Source organism: Spermophilus citellus (assembly GCF_964194105.1).
Source record: "Spermophilus citellus genome assembly, chromosome: 4".
In the NCBI taxonomy this organism is placed as follows: domain Eukaryota; kingdom Metazoa; phylum Chordata; class Mammalia; order Rodentia; family Sciuridae; genus Spermophilus; species Spermophilus citellus.
In genome coordinates, this window is record NC_138185.1 from 136042933 (window position 1) to 136056349 (window position 13417).

Here is a 13417-nt window from a genome sequence, read left to right on the forward strand (position 1 = left end):
CTAATCAGAAGGTTTGTTTTTTGGTGCTAGGGTAAAGCCCAGGCCTGACACGTACATACACTGAGCTATATCCTTAGCCAAATCAAAGTGTTGTTTTTTTTAAATTATTTTTTAGTTGTAGTTGGATACAATATTGTTAGTTAATTTATTTTTATATGGTGCTGAGGATCGAACCCAGGGCCTTGCCCATGCTAGGCGAGTACTCTACTGCTAAGCCACAACCCCAGCCCCCAAATCCAAAATTTTTTAAGTTCCCTTAGTGGGGAGCTATTAAAAAGGAATCACCCAATTAAATAGTCCCTTGTGTTTTAAGATCTTTCCTAGCTGGAAAGGAGCGAGTATGAAAACATGTTTCATTGCTAATTCTAGATATATGGTGCTTTTTTGTTTAGTTTTTCTGCCACTTTAATTGTTACCTTTCCTTTTCAGGTGTCCACGATCTGCAGATGATGAACGAAAGCATCCTGTCCTCTGTCTTTTCTGTGGGGCCATATTATGTTCTCAGAACATTTGTTGCCAAGAAATTGTAAATGGGGAAGAGGTTGGAGCTTGCATATTTCATGCACTTCACTGTGGAGCAGGAGTCTGCATTTTCCTAAAGTGAGTAATGCATGATCTGGAAGTTTGATAAGGAGCTTAGGGAATGTGGATCCAATCTAGAGGTCATTACATGTATAGTATGATAATAATGAACAACTGATCAGAAGTTAGAGCATACCAGCAGCTGGGGAGGATGAGGCAGGAGAATTGGGAGTTCAGAACTAGCTCAGCAAATTAGCAAGGCTAAGAACTTAGTGAGACCCCATCTCTAAATAAAACATACAAAAGGGCTGGGGTTGTGACTCAGTGGAATATTCAAGTATAATGAAAAAACTTGGAGTCCTGAAACTTACTTTTAAAAAGTAAACGTAGGGCTGGGGATGTGGCTCAAGCAATAGCGCGCTTACCTGTCATGCGTGCGGCCCTGGTTTGATCCTTAGCACCACATACAAACAAATATGTTGTGTCTGCCGAAAACTAAAAAATAAATATTAAAATTCTCTCTCTCTCTCTCTAAAAAAAAAAAAAGTAAATGTAAATTGTTACTTTAGGTTGTTCTCTGAATGTTTTCATTTTTCTTCACTTCTGGTATCAACCTAGCATTTCCCCTAGTTTTTCAGCAAAAGGTCGAGAGTTGAACAGTAATAATATTTATTTATGAGTGTAGATTGTCTCAGAGAAATGAAGTTTAAAGTTGATATGTGTTTTTGCTTTCCATTCTCCCCGTGTAATGCAGCTTCTCTTTACGTAGGCCTTAATGTCTTACTAACTGTGGAAATGTATTATTATTGCTCAAAGGCAGCTTTTGAACTAAGGGGATAGCCTGCATAAAAGCCAAACCCAAATATCTGCCAGATATTTTCTAGGGAACCCACAAGAGAAAACCACCATCATTTCAACTGTTTATAATTTTTCTCTGTGGTACTTTTTTATTCTATAAGTCTACCTGACAGTAATTCTTTATGTAATCTGCACTGTTGGAGGTTGGCTCTAATCAGAAGTATCTTTACACTTCCCTAGTTGACATTATGTTGACAACCTTCAGTTGTCAGATTAGAAGATGTGGTTCTGTTCTGTTAAGTTCTTTCCACCCCCACTCCCCAGGTTGTGAGTTAGGAAACAGTACAGGAACAGCCCCAGCTGCCATTTTTCAAGGTATCTGTGGCTCAAGTAGGACAGCCTCCTTTCTTCAGTATATCCAGCTAGTATTGCTTGTCCCATTTCCCACAGATCCTTTCCTGTTGCTTCAAGAAAAAATAACAAAAAAATGATGTTTGTTCTCTTTTATTTAGACAAAACACAACTTAGTCTATATTCATCTGTTTATATTGTCTTAATACTGAATTCCTTACAGATACCCACTATGTCTTTACTCTGGATTAGCTTTGATGCAGTGCCTAACATTTGTACGTATGAACTTAACAATATTTCCTGTTGGTTGTTTTATGTTTCAGAATCAGAGAATGCAGAGTGGTCCTGGTTGAAGGAAAAGCCAGAGGGTGTGCCTATCCAGCCCCTTACTTGGATGAATATGGAGAAACAGACCCTGGGCTGAAGTAAGAATTTTTCTTTAATAGGAAGGCTTCAATCAATTCTCTTGTACAATTTTTTAAAATTTTTAATCACATTACTGCATGTAGATAAAAGCTAATGCTAAGAATCAAGAAATATTTTTATTGCTACAAATTTAAAATATTAAACGTGATGCCATCCTAAAGTAGCACATAATTTTATATAACTTTGTGCTTTCCACATTTGAAGGTAACACTTTCCAAAGTTATTAAAGATACCATTGAATGTTGCATGTTCTATTTTATTTAACTGATCTGTCTTCCTAATTACTTAGAAGGTATGGCCTTGATATGTAAAAGAAATAAATCTGTAGTGTCCAGTGAGGGAATCTGGTTTGGAGTGGATATTCATTATTTCCATTTTGGATTAGGTGTTACACAGTGTTACAAACTTCGGGACTTTAGTATTGAAAGGTATTTTATTTGACTGTTTCCTAAGCCAGGCATGATAGCATGCTCCTTTTGTCCCAACTACTCAGGAGATTGGGACAGTAGGCTCAATTGAGCCCAGGAATTTGAGGTCAACCTAAGCAACATAGCAAGACCCTCACCTCAAAAAAAAAAAAAAAAAAAAAAAAAAAAATATATATATATATATATATATATATATATATATATTTGTTAAGCACCAAGGTGCTTTGTATCATAAGGATAATTGTAACCAAATATTTCTGAGTAGAAGAATATAATTTGAGGACTTTGTGTTTGCCTTAGACCTAACCTGTGCTTTGCAAGGATCATAAATTGAAGCTGAATAAGCTGTTACAGGTCAGAAAGCCATTAGAGCTCCATTCAGGCTAATTGAGAGGAAATAACTTCAAGTTGTAAATCTTATTGGCAACCTAAATGATGTCTTATTAAGTCCGAGTTATCCTTGACTTATTTCCTGAATAATCAAGGAGTAAATGTCTGTTTTGTTAACAAAGTGCTATTATCAAGTTCTTAGCTCAACAGTAAAGTGATAGCTCTTTTTAAGCCTTCTCCTGGTGATGCCTCTCAGCTCCAGGAACAGTTAGGTTGTTCTCTACATGTTTTCATTTTTCTTCACTTTTGGTATCAACCTAGCATTTCCCCTAGTATAGTACATACTAATTTTAATTAGACAATAAAGATGTTACTATAATTTGGTTCAAACTTATGTGTTTTTTGTTTTTTTTGTTGTTGTTGTTGTTCTTGTTCTTGGTTTTTTCCCCTGAAGGAGAGGCAACCCTCTTCATTTATCTCCTGAACGATACAGGAAGCTCCATTTGGTCTGGCAACAACACTGCATTATAGAAGAGATTGCTAGGAGCCAGGAAACTAATCAGATGTTATTTGGATTCAACTGGCAATTACTGTGAGCTCCAACTCTGCCTCAAGACAATCACAAATAACAACAGTAATAAAGACTAATTTAAAATTATGGAGATCTTTCTGAGGGCTGGGGAAGTATTAGAGGGTCTTTTGTTCCATGTCCAGATTCACATATATCATTAAGAAATTTCTTAATAGTGTATTGCTTTCAATTAGCAAATACACTTTTTAAGGGAAAAAAGGACATTGACTAATAATTTGTTTTATGTTCTGGAACACTAAAGAAATGCTTGTTCACCCCAAGTGTCTGATTCTGCTAATATTTCCAGGAAACTCAATTCCTTTGTCCTATTTCATATCATTTAATCCACCTGGTAAATGAAGTCACATCAACAGTTGTGGACATTTTTATATGTTGGTTATCTCTTCTGCAGTTTTGTATTTGGTGTTTTCCCAAGTAGTTCAGGTTGCATTGGATCACTGACACTGACACGATTCTAATAATATATAATGTTCTTCTTGAAACTAAAGAGGGGATGCAGAAAACATGCAGTGTTTTTCCTTTGAGAAAGATTTCAAAAAATTAAACTTTACTATTTTCCTTTCAAGGAAATATCTTTAATGTGCCACCAGCTGCTTTAGCCAGAAATCAATCTAAATCTTATTTTGGACAGAGTGCAAGTTCTGCCAGTATGGAAAAGTATCATTCCCTCTGTAGACCTAAAAAGAGTTATTTAGGGTAACATATTTGTTATTCATTCCTGATGGTACAGAGCCTGAAATCCTCACCTCTGACTACAAATAGTTTTGTTGAGTTTAAGTTATGCTTTACATTTTCCAAAGTTAAGTTTCTACAGTGAGATCTCTTATCTCTTAATTGGCACCATCATATTTGACTTTCAGAAACCTGTTACAGTTCTGATATAAACTATTTGTAGAATGAGGAGAAGAAAATTTCCCCCAATGAATGAAGCATAAAAACTGTAAATTACAACAATCCGATTTAAGCCAATTCTGCCATCTTTTGTGTCTTTGTAAAAGACAGATTGTTTATTTGGTATCTGTGCGCAACCTTTTCATAAACTCTGTTTTTTTAACTACTATAAACAAACAAGCCATGTGATCAGTGGTCTGTGTCCTGTTTTGCTGTGGTTGAGCCATTTTGTTTATAAATAATAGCGCTCTCCCAAATTTGTGCATAGACTTTTTGGTTCTTGGCTTTAACTTTTTATATCAAGAAATTGTGATATAAAACAGCAGACATAAATATAAATTGAATCTTTCCATTTTAGCTTCTGTTGTCTCTGATAATGTTATCAGTTTGAATGATGCATTCAATGCATCTTATATTGCCCGTGGTTACTGCTGTCATGTAAGTGTATAAATGTTTTCCTACCTTCTTTGCTCAGCAAAGGCAAGCGAGTAAAGATATATTTGCTAAGTGATCAGTGGTGCACATTTGGGGCTAGATTTTTTGGTATTTTTACACAAAGAAAAGTGAATTTTGCAGTAAGGGATTGGCATGAGCTGGCTTCAGAATTACAATCATGATTTTCTACTTGGATAATTACAATTTGTAAGGTATCAGGAAATAGGTGCCTCTCTAGTGAATAATTCATAACAACAGGTGAGGATCCAAGAATTCAGTACTCAGTTTATCACATTTGCCAGTATGATTAAATTATTTGGTCATTTCCTCAGTTTCTTATATAATTTTGTTGGATTGATTATTTGGCTGGGAAATCTGAGCTAAAATAAACACAGAAAATGCTGACTTCTGCCCTGATTGGCTTCCGTTTAGCAAGGATAAACTAACTTTATTTCTGGTCTTTTTATACTCACTTCATAAATCCTAGAGTTAAGCTATCAAGCTGCCAGAAGGACTATCTGGCACTGGCCGGCCAGCCTTTACTGCCAAAGATCCCATTTCATATTGATTTCTGCTTAATGAGATTGAGATCTCTGCACTGTAGATGAATTTATGTCTCAGTGCTGCCCCCGGCCCATGGGATTTTTAGTGATATTCAAATGTCCTAGTAGTTTGCCTTCATCATTGCAAACAATTTAATTATGCTTATGAAGTTTACTTACAAGCAAGCAACCAAGTCACTTTATTTTCTTTAGTGTAGTACGTGAAGGAATTGGTTCAACAGAATGGCTTCAAAACTGTGTTTTTCTAATGTTTGGTGAGGGGTTGGCAAGAATTTTAATGATTCAGTGAAGAAAAGCATATATCTGTATAATTAATTTATTATGTTGGTGTATGGGCTGTGAGTTCACCTTTTAGTGGTCATTTGTCATTTCGTAACAACTATGCATTTTGGTTCACTGTGATGTTCTATATTTAGTGACTGCAACATGTTTATACCACTGATTCAAATTCCATCCATGATGAAGTTATACAAATAATACATATATTGATATCTTTTATTGCAAAAATGTAAATTTAAAACTTGTATAATGTTCTTGTGCTTTTTGAAATAAAATATATGTGTATATTTAAAAGGAAAAAAGGGACTTCTCATGTTTGGAGATTTGGGATTGAAGTATAAAAATCTATACCTAAAAGGAAGCTCTCAATAAAATTTTCTTTGTCAGCTCAGGAAATTTTCATAAAAGAGAAATTTTTAGTGTAAATGGATCTCAAAAATTTTTGAACATATAATGCATCATAAATAACTTTTAGCACTCATATCAAATATATGTATTTAGGTATATGCATATATTTTATATTATTTTTTAATGCCATACAAATACCCTAAGTACACTTTTTATTTGTATTTGTTGTTTTTAGATATACATGACAGTAAAGTGTATTTGACATATTATACATACATTTTAACACAGCACAAAAACAAGTCAAAGATCACCAGTCAGATTTAAGTCAACCAAGATATATCAAGTTCTTATAGTTAAAACACAAAGAAAAGATTCTCGGCTATGGAGAACGAAATAAACACATAAGGGTGTCCCAGGTTACCTGACAGCAAATTCCTTTACAAAAACCTTAGAGACAACAGAAAGTGGCATGAAATTTTTCACAGTAGTGAAGGATGAAAACTGCCAACCAAGAATACCTAGCAAAACTTACTTAAGAAATGAAGGGGAAATACAGATATTTCCAAATGCAAAGAGAAACATATCTCCACCAGAACTGTTCTACAAAAAAAAAAAAATGCTAAAAGGTATTCTTCAAATAGAAAGATGTTAGGGATGGCAGCATAGCTCAGGTAGAGTGCTTGCTTAGCCTACACAAAGCCCTGGGTTCAATCCCCAGCACTGCCAAAAGAGAAGAAGTTAATAACAAGCAAACAACTTACTCTGGAGTAACCAATGAGGACCGAAACAGCATACTGAAAAGCCTATGAAAAAATGCAGTACTAAAAGGGAAATTTATAGTAGTCAACATCTGAGTCAAAAAAGCAGAAAAATCTCAAGGAACTCAAGCAGCATCTCAAAGAACTAGAAAAACAAGAGCAAACCAAACCCAAAATTAGTAGAAGCAAGTAAATAATAAAGATCAGGCCAGAAGCAAATGAAATAAAGTTTAAAAAGAAATTAATGACCCACTTGAATCAAATGTATGAAATATGATATGTCAAGAGCTTTGTAATGTTTTGAACAACCAATTAAAGAAAAATCAATGAACTGGGCTGGGGTTGTGGCTCAGCGGTAGAGCGCTTGATCCTCAACACCAAATAAAAATAAAAAGATATTGTGTCCACCTAAAGCTAAATATATATAAATATTTTTTTAAAACAACAAGTACATGAAAAAATGCTCACCATCTCTAGCAGTCAGAGAAATGCAAATCAAAACCACCCTAAGATACCATTTCACTCCAGTAAGATTGTCAGCCATTATGAAGTCAAGCAACAACAAGTGCTGGCGAGGATGTGGGGAAAAGGGTACACTTGTACATTGTTGGTGGGACTGCAAATTGGTGCAGCCAATTTGGAAAGCAGTATGGAGATTTCTTGGAAAGCTGGGAATGGAACCACCATTTGACCCAGCTATTCCCCTTCTGGGTCTATTCCCTAAAGACCTAAAAAGAGCATGCTACAGGGACACTGTTACATTGATGTTCATAGCAGCACAATTCACAATAGCAAGACTGTGGAAGCAACCTAGATGCCCTTCAATAGACGAATGGATAAAAAAAAATGTGGCATTTATACACAATGGAGTATTACTCTGCATTAAAAAATGACAAAATCATAGAATTTGGAGGGAAATGGATGGCATTAGAGCAGATTATGCTAAGTGAAGCTAGCCAATTCCTAAAAAACAAATGCCAAATGTCTTCTTTGATATAAGGAGAGTAACTAAGAACAGAGTAGGGAAGAAGAGCATGAGAAGAAGACTAACATTAAACAGGGATGAGAGGTGGGAGGGAAAGGGAGAGAGAAGGAAAATTGCATGGAAATGGAAGGAGACCCTCAGGGTTATACAAAATTACATATAAGAGGAAGTGAGGGGAAAGGGAAAAATAATACAAGGGGGAGAAATGAATTACAGTAGAGGGGGTAGAGAGAGAAGAGGGGAGGGGAGGGGAGGGGAGGGGGGATAGTAGAGGATAGGAAAGGCAGCAGAATACAACAGACACTAGTATGGCAATATGTAAATCAGTGGAAGTGTAACTGATGTGATTCTGCAATCTGTATACGGGGTAAAATGGGAGTTCATAACCCACTTGAATCAAAGTGTGAAATATGATATATCAAGAACTATGTAATGTTTTGAACAACCAATTAAAAGAAAAATAAACATATATTAAGCCTCAAAAAAATCAATGAATAAAGATCTAGTTCTTTGAAAAGATAAACAAAATTGATAAACCCTTAGCTACATTAAGATAGAGATGAAAAGGGAGGCTCTATAATACACACCATTAGAGATTATTTTAAACAACTATAGGCCAACATATTTGATAACCTAGAAGAAATGGGCAAATTTCTATACATGTAAAACCAAGATTGAACTCTGAAAAAAAATAGAGAGCCTGAACAAACCAGTAACAAGTAACAAAATTAAATCAATAATAAAAAAGCTTCTGTCAAAGAAAAGCCCAGAATTTGAGCACAAAGGGCATATACCTGTCAGCCTAGTGACTCAGGAGGCTAACTAAGGCTTAAGATAATATGTTCAAGCCCAGCCTCAGCAATTTAACAAGAAAATGTCTCAAAAGTTAAAAAAAATAAAAGGACTGGGAGATGTAACTCAGTGGTAAAGTGCCCCATCTCTACAAAATAAGAAGAGGGTGGGGGGGAAAGGAAGCGGGAGGCCAAGAAGAGTAGAAAGGAAACGTCTAGGATCAGATGGCTTCCTGTTGAGTTCTACTAATAACAATTTTTAAGTTATTCCAAAATGTTGGAGAGGAGGGAATTCTTCCAAACTCATTCTACAAGGCCAGCACTACTACCCTGATAACATAACCAAACAAGGATGAGAATGCAACAACAACAAAAAAAGGCCAATATCCTGAATGAACACTCATGCAAAAATCCTCAACAAAATACTAGATGGAATCCAACAACACATTAAAAAGCTTACCCCAGGCCCATCAAGGTGGTACAACATGCAGTTCAATAAATATGATAGAACATGTTAACCAAATGAAGGTCAAAAATATATGATCATCTGCAGAATAGATGCAGAAAAGGTATTTGATAAAGTTCAACATCCATTCACAATAAAAATTCTTTAACAAATATGGTAGGAAGGAACATAACATAATGAAAGTCATATGTAATAAGCCAACATCTAGCATAATTCTGAAAGCTTTTTCTCAAAGAATAAGACAAGGATACCAACTTTTCACCTCTTTCATTCAACATTATACAAGAAGTTCTAGCCAGAGCAATCAGGCAAGGAAAAAAATATAAAGGTATCCAAATTGGAAAAGAAAAAGCAGAATTGTCACTGTTTGCAAAAAAAAAAAAAAAAAAGTGACCTTATAGAAAACCTCAAATACCACCAAAACAAAACTCTTCAAACTAAGAAATGAACTTAGAAAAGCTGAAGGATACAAAAATCAACATACGAAAATTGATGTTTTTTTTTTTCCAGGGGGAGGGAAGAAAGCAGGGAAAGGGGAAACACTGGGGAATGATACTGACCAAATTATATTACATTGTGTGTATGTGCAAACAAGTAACAACAAATCCCAGCATTACATACAACTATATTCCACAAAAAGAATATGGAAAGGGACTGGGTCTGTAGATCAGTGGTAGAGCACTTGCCTTGCATATGTGAGGCACTAGGTTCAATCCTCAGCACCACATAAAAATAAATAAAATAAATATTATATATATATATATATATATATACATATATATGTATATATATATATAAAATATTGTGTCCATCTACAACTAAAAGAAATTTTTTAAAGAATATGGAAAAGTCAATAGCTATTTTTATACACCAATAGTTAATTTTCTGAACTAGAAGTCAAGAAGTCCCATTTACAATAACTACAAAATATAAAACACTCAGGGATAAGTTTATAAGATCTCTATTGTGAGAACTAAAAAAGAAGAAAATGAAACACCAAAAAATGTAAAGGTGCCATGGATTGGAAAAATCAATATTGTTAAAATGTCCATACTATACCCATAACAATCTGTAGATTAAACGTAATACCTATCAAAATATCAATGACTGAACAAGAGTAGATTACAACAACCTATGTAAAGCAGAAATCTATTTGAATAAAAAATATATATACAAAGAAAAAGAAATACCAGTGACTGCTTACCAGATTGGATGTACAATTTACAGCAATGTATGAGTGTGCCTTTCCCCCACATTCTAACATTTATTTTCTGTATTTTTTAAAATTTTAATATTTATTTTTTAGTTTTTGGCAGACACAACATGTTTGTATGTGGTGCTGAGGATTGAACCCGGGCCGCACGCATGCCAGGCGAGTGCGCTACTGCTTGAGCCACATCCCCAGCCGTATTTTCTGTATTCTTGATAACTGCCATTCTAACTGGTGTGAGATAAAGAGTAGTTTTGATTTGCATTTCTCTAATTACTAGAGATGTTGAACATTTTTTCATATATTTGTTGATTAATTATATATCTTCTGAAAAGTGACTTTTCAATTCCTTAGCCCATTATAGATTGGGTTGTTTGTTTTTTGGTGTTAAGTTTTTTTTTAATTCTTTGTATATTCTGGAGATTAGTGCTGTATCTGACACGCCTTGCTCCTGGGTCTTTACCCAAAGGGCTTAAAATCAGCATACTATAGTAATGCAGACACATCAATGTTCATAGCAGCTCAATTCATATTAGTTAAAGTGTGGAAGCAACTTAGATGCCCTTCAATAGATAAATGGATAAAGAAACTCTGGTATATATACACAATGGAATATTACTCAGCATTAAAAGAGAATAAAATTATGGCATTTGCAGGTAAATGGATGTTGCTAAGCGAAGTAAGTCAATCCCAAAAAAAACCAAAGGCATGGGCTGGGGATGTGGCTCAAGCGGTAGCGCGCTCGCCTGGCATGCGTGCGGCCCAGGTTCGATCCTCAGCACCACATACCAACAAAGATGTTGTGTCCGCTGAGAACTAAAAAATAATTATAGAATTTGGAGGGAAATGGATGGCATTAGAGCAGATTATGCTAAGTGAAGCTAGCCAATCCCTAAAAAACAAATGCCAAATGTCTTCTTTGATATAAGGAGAGTAACTAAGAACAGAGTAGGGAAGAAGAGCATGAGAAGATGAATAACATTAAACAGGGAGGGATGAGAGGTGGGAGGGACAGGGAGAGAGAAGGGAAATTGCTTGGAAATGGAAGGAGACCCTTAGGGTTATACAAAATTACATACAAGAGGAAGTGAGGGGAAAGGGAAAAATAATACAAGGGGGAGAAATGAATTACAGTAGAGGGGGTAGAGAGAGGGGAGGGGAGGGGAGGGGAGGGGAGGGGAGGGGAGGGGGGATAGTAGAGGATAGGAAAGGCAGCTGAATACAACAGACATGAGTATGTCAACATGTAAATCAGTGGAAGTGTAACTGATGTAACTCTGCAATCTGTATACGGGGTAAAAATGGGAGTTCATAACCCACTTGAATCAAAGTGTGAAATATGATATATCAAGAACTATGTAATGTTTTGAACAACCAATAAAAAAAATTCTCTCTCTCCTCTCTCACTCTCTCTTTAGAAAAAAAAAAAAAAACCAAAGGCCAAATGTTTTCTCTGATAAGTGGACACTGATTCATACCAGGGAGGGGAGACATGGGGAAAGTGGAGGAATTTTGACTGGTCAAAGGGGAGGAAGTAGGGAGGGTGCATGGGGCAGGAAAGATGGTGGAATGAGATGGACATCATTACCCCAGGTACAGGTATGACTTCACATATGTACAACCAGAGAATTGTAAAGTTATGCTGCAATTGTGTACAATGAATCAAAATGTGTTCTGATGTCATATATACCTAATTAGAATAAATAAATTAATTTTTAAAAAATACCAGTGATAGTCTTCACAGAACTTGGAAAAAAAAGTCCTTGAATTTGTATGGAACCACAAAACCTCCAAATAGCCAAAGCCATCTTGAGAAAAAAAAAAAAAAAAAAAAAAAAAAAGCAGGAGACATTGCATTCCCTGACTTCAAAATACATGACAATGGTATAAAAACAGACACATAGACCAGTGGAACAGAATAGAGACCCTAGAAGTCAACCCATACAGCAACAGCCAACTAATTTTCAACAAGGTGCTGAATACATGCTTTGTATATAGGACAGCCATTTCAATAAATAGTGCTAGGAAAAATCGATATTCATGTGCACAAGAATGAAAGACTCCTGTCTCTTCCCCAGTTATAAAAATCAACTCAAATGGATCAAAGTCTCAAGAGGGCTTGGGAGGGCTGGGGTTGTGGCTCAGTGGTAGAGTGCTCACCTAGCATGCACAAGGAACTGGGTTCGATCCTTGGAACCACAGAAATATGTAAAAATAAAGATTGTGTCCACCTAAAACTTAAAAATAAATATTTGGAAAAATTTTTTTTAAAAAAAGAGGGCTTGGGAGTGTAGTATAGGTACAATGCATGCTTCGCATGTGCCAGACCCTGGGTTGAATCCCTAGCACAGAAGAAAAAAAAAAGACTTAAATGTAAAATCTGAAACTATGAAACTCTAGTAGAAAAAAATGGGAAATGCTTCAGGACATTGTAATGGGCAAGGAGTCTGGATAAGATCCAAAAAGCATAGGAAACAAAAGCAAAAATAGACAAGTGGGACTATATCAAACAAAAGCTTCTGCTTGGCAAAAGTAAAAAACAGAGTGATGAGACAACTTACAGAATGGGAAAAAAATATTTGTAAACTATATTTCTTACAGGGAGTTAATATACAAACTATCTAAGGAACTCCAAAAACTCAAAGCAGAGCTGGGGCTGGGGCTCCATGGCAGAGCCCTTGCCTAGCTTGGGTGAGGCACTGGGTTTGATCCTTAGCACTGTATACAAAAATAAACAAAATAAAAGCATGCTGTCCATATACAACTACAAAAAAAAAATAAAAACTCAAAGCAGAAAACCAGATAATTAAGAAATGTTCTATGTATTTTCAAGTTCAAGAACATTTAGGTGCTTTACACCTTGTGATGATTATGAATAGTTTCTTTAAAGACATACAGATGGCCAACAGCTATATTTTTAAAACTTCAACATCACTAATCATCAGCAAAATGCAAATCAAAACCACAATGAATTATAACCCCCATTAAGAATCAGAAAGCCATGGCCATAACAATGTTTATATAGCAGCTCAATTCACAATAGTTAAGCTATGGAACCAACCTAGAGTGCCCTTCAACAGATGAATGGATAAAGAAAATGTGGTATGTATACACGATGGAATATTACTCAGCCATAAGAAAAATGAAATTATGGTCTTTACTGATAAATAGAAGTGGAGACTATCATGTTAAGTGAAATAAGCCAATTTTTAAAAATCAAAGGCTGATAGGCAAATGCTAATAT

General features: G+C 35.4%; 1 protein-coding gene across 3 annotated transcripts in view; it reads left to right on the forward strand.

Moving 5' to 3' along the window:
* The window catches only part of UBR1 (ubiquitin protein ligase E3 component n-recognin 1), a 147484-nt gene extending 141490 nt beyond the window's left edge, over window positions 1–5994 (forward strand). For 2 of the 3 annotated variants that reach the window (XM_081291719.1, XM_081291718.1), the window contains 3 exons: window positions 430–600; window positions 1995–2096; window positions 3310–5994. In XM_081291719.1, the coding sequence (XP_081147845.1) occupies window positions 430–600; window positions 1995–2096; window positions 3310–3451 (415 nt within the window). In that variant the 3' untranslated portion in view covers window positions 3452–5994. The remainder of the gene's footprint in view (window positions 1–429; window positions 601–1994; window positions 2097–3309) is intronic. The other variant, XM_081291717.1, reaches the window with a different exon arrangement.
* Window positions 5995–13417: the final 7423 nt, after the last annotated feature.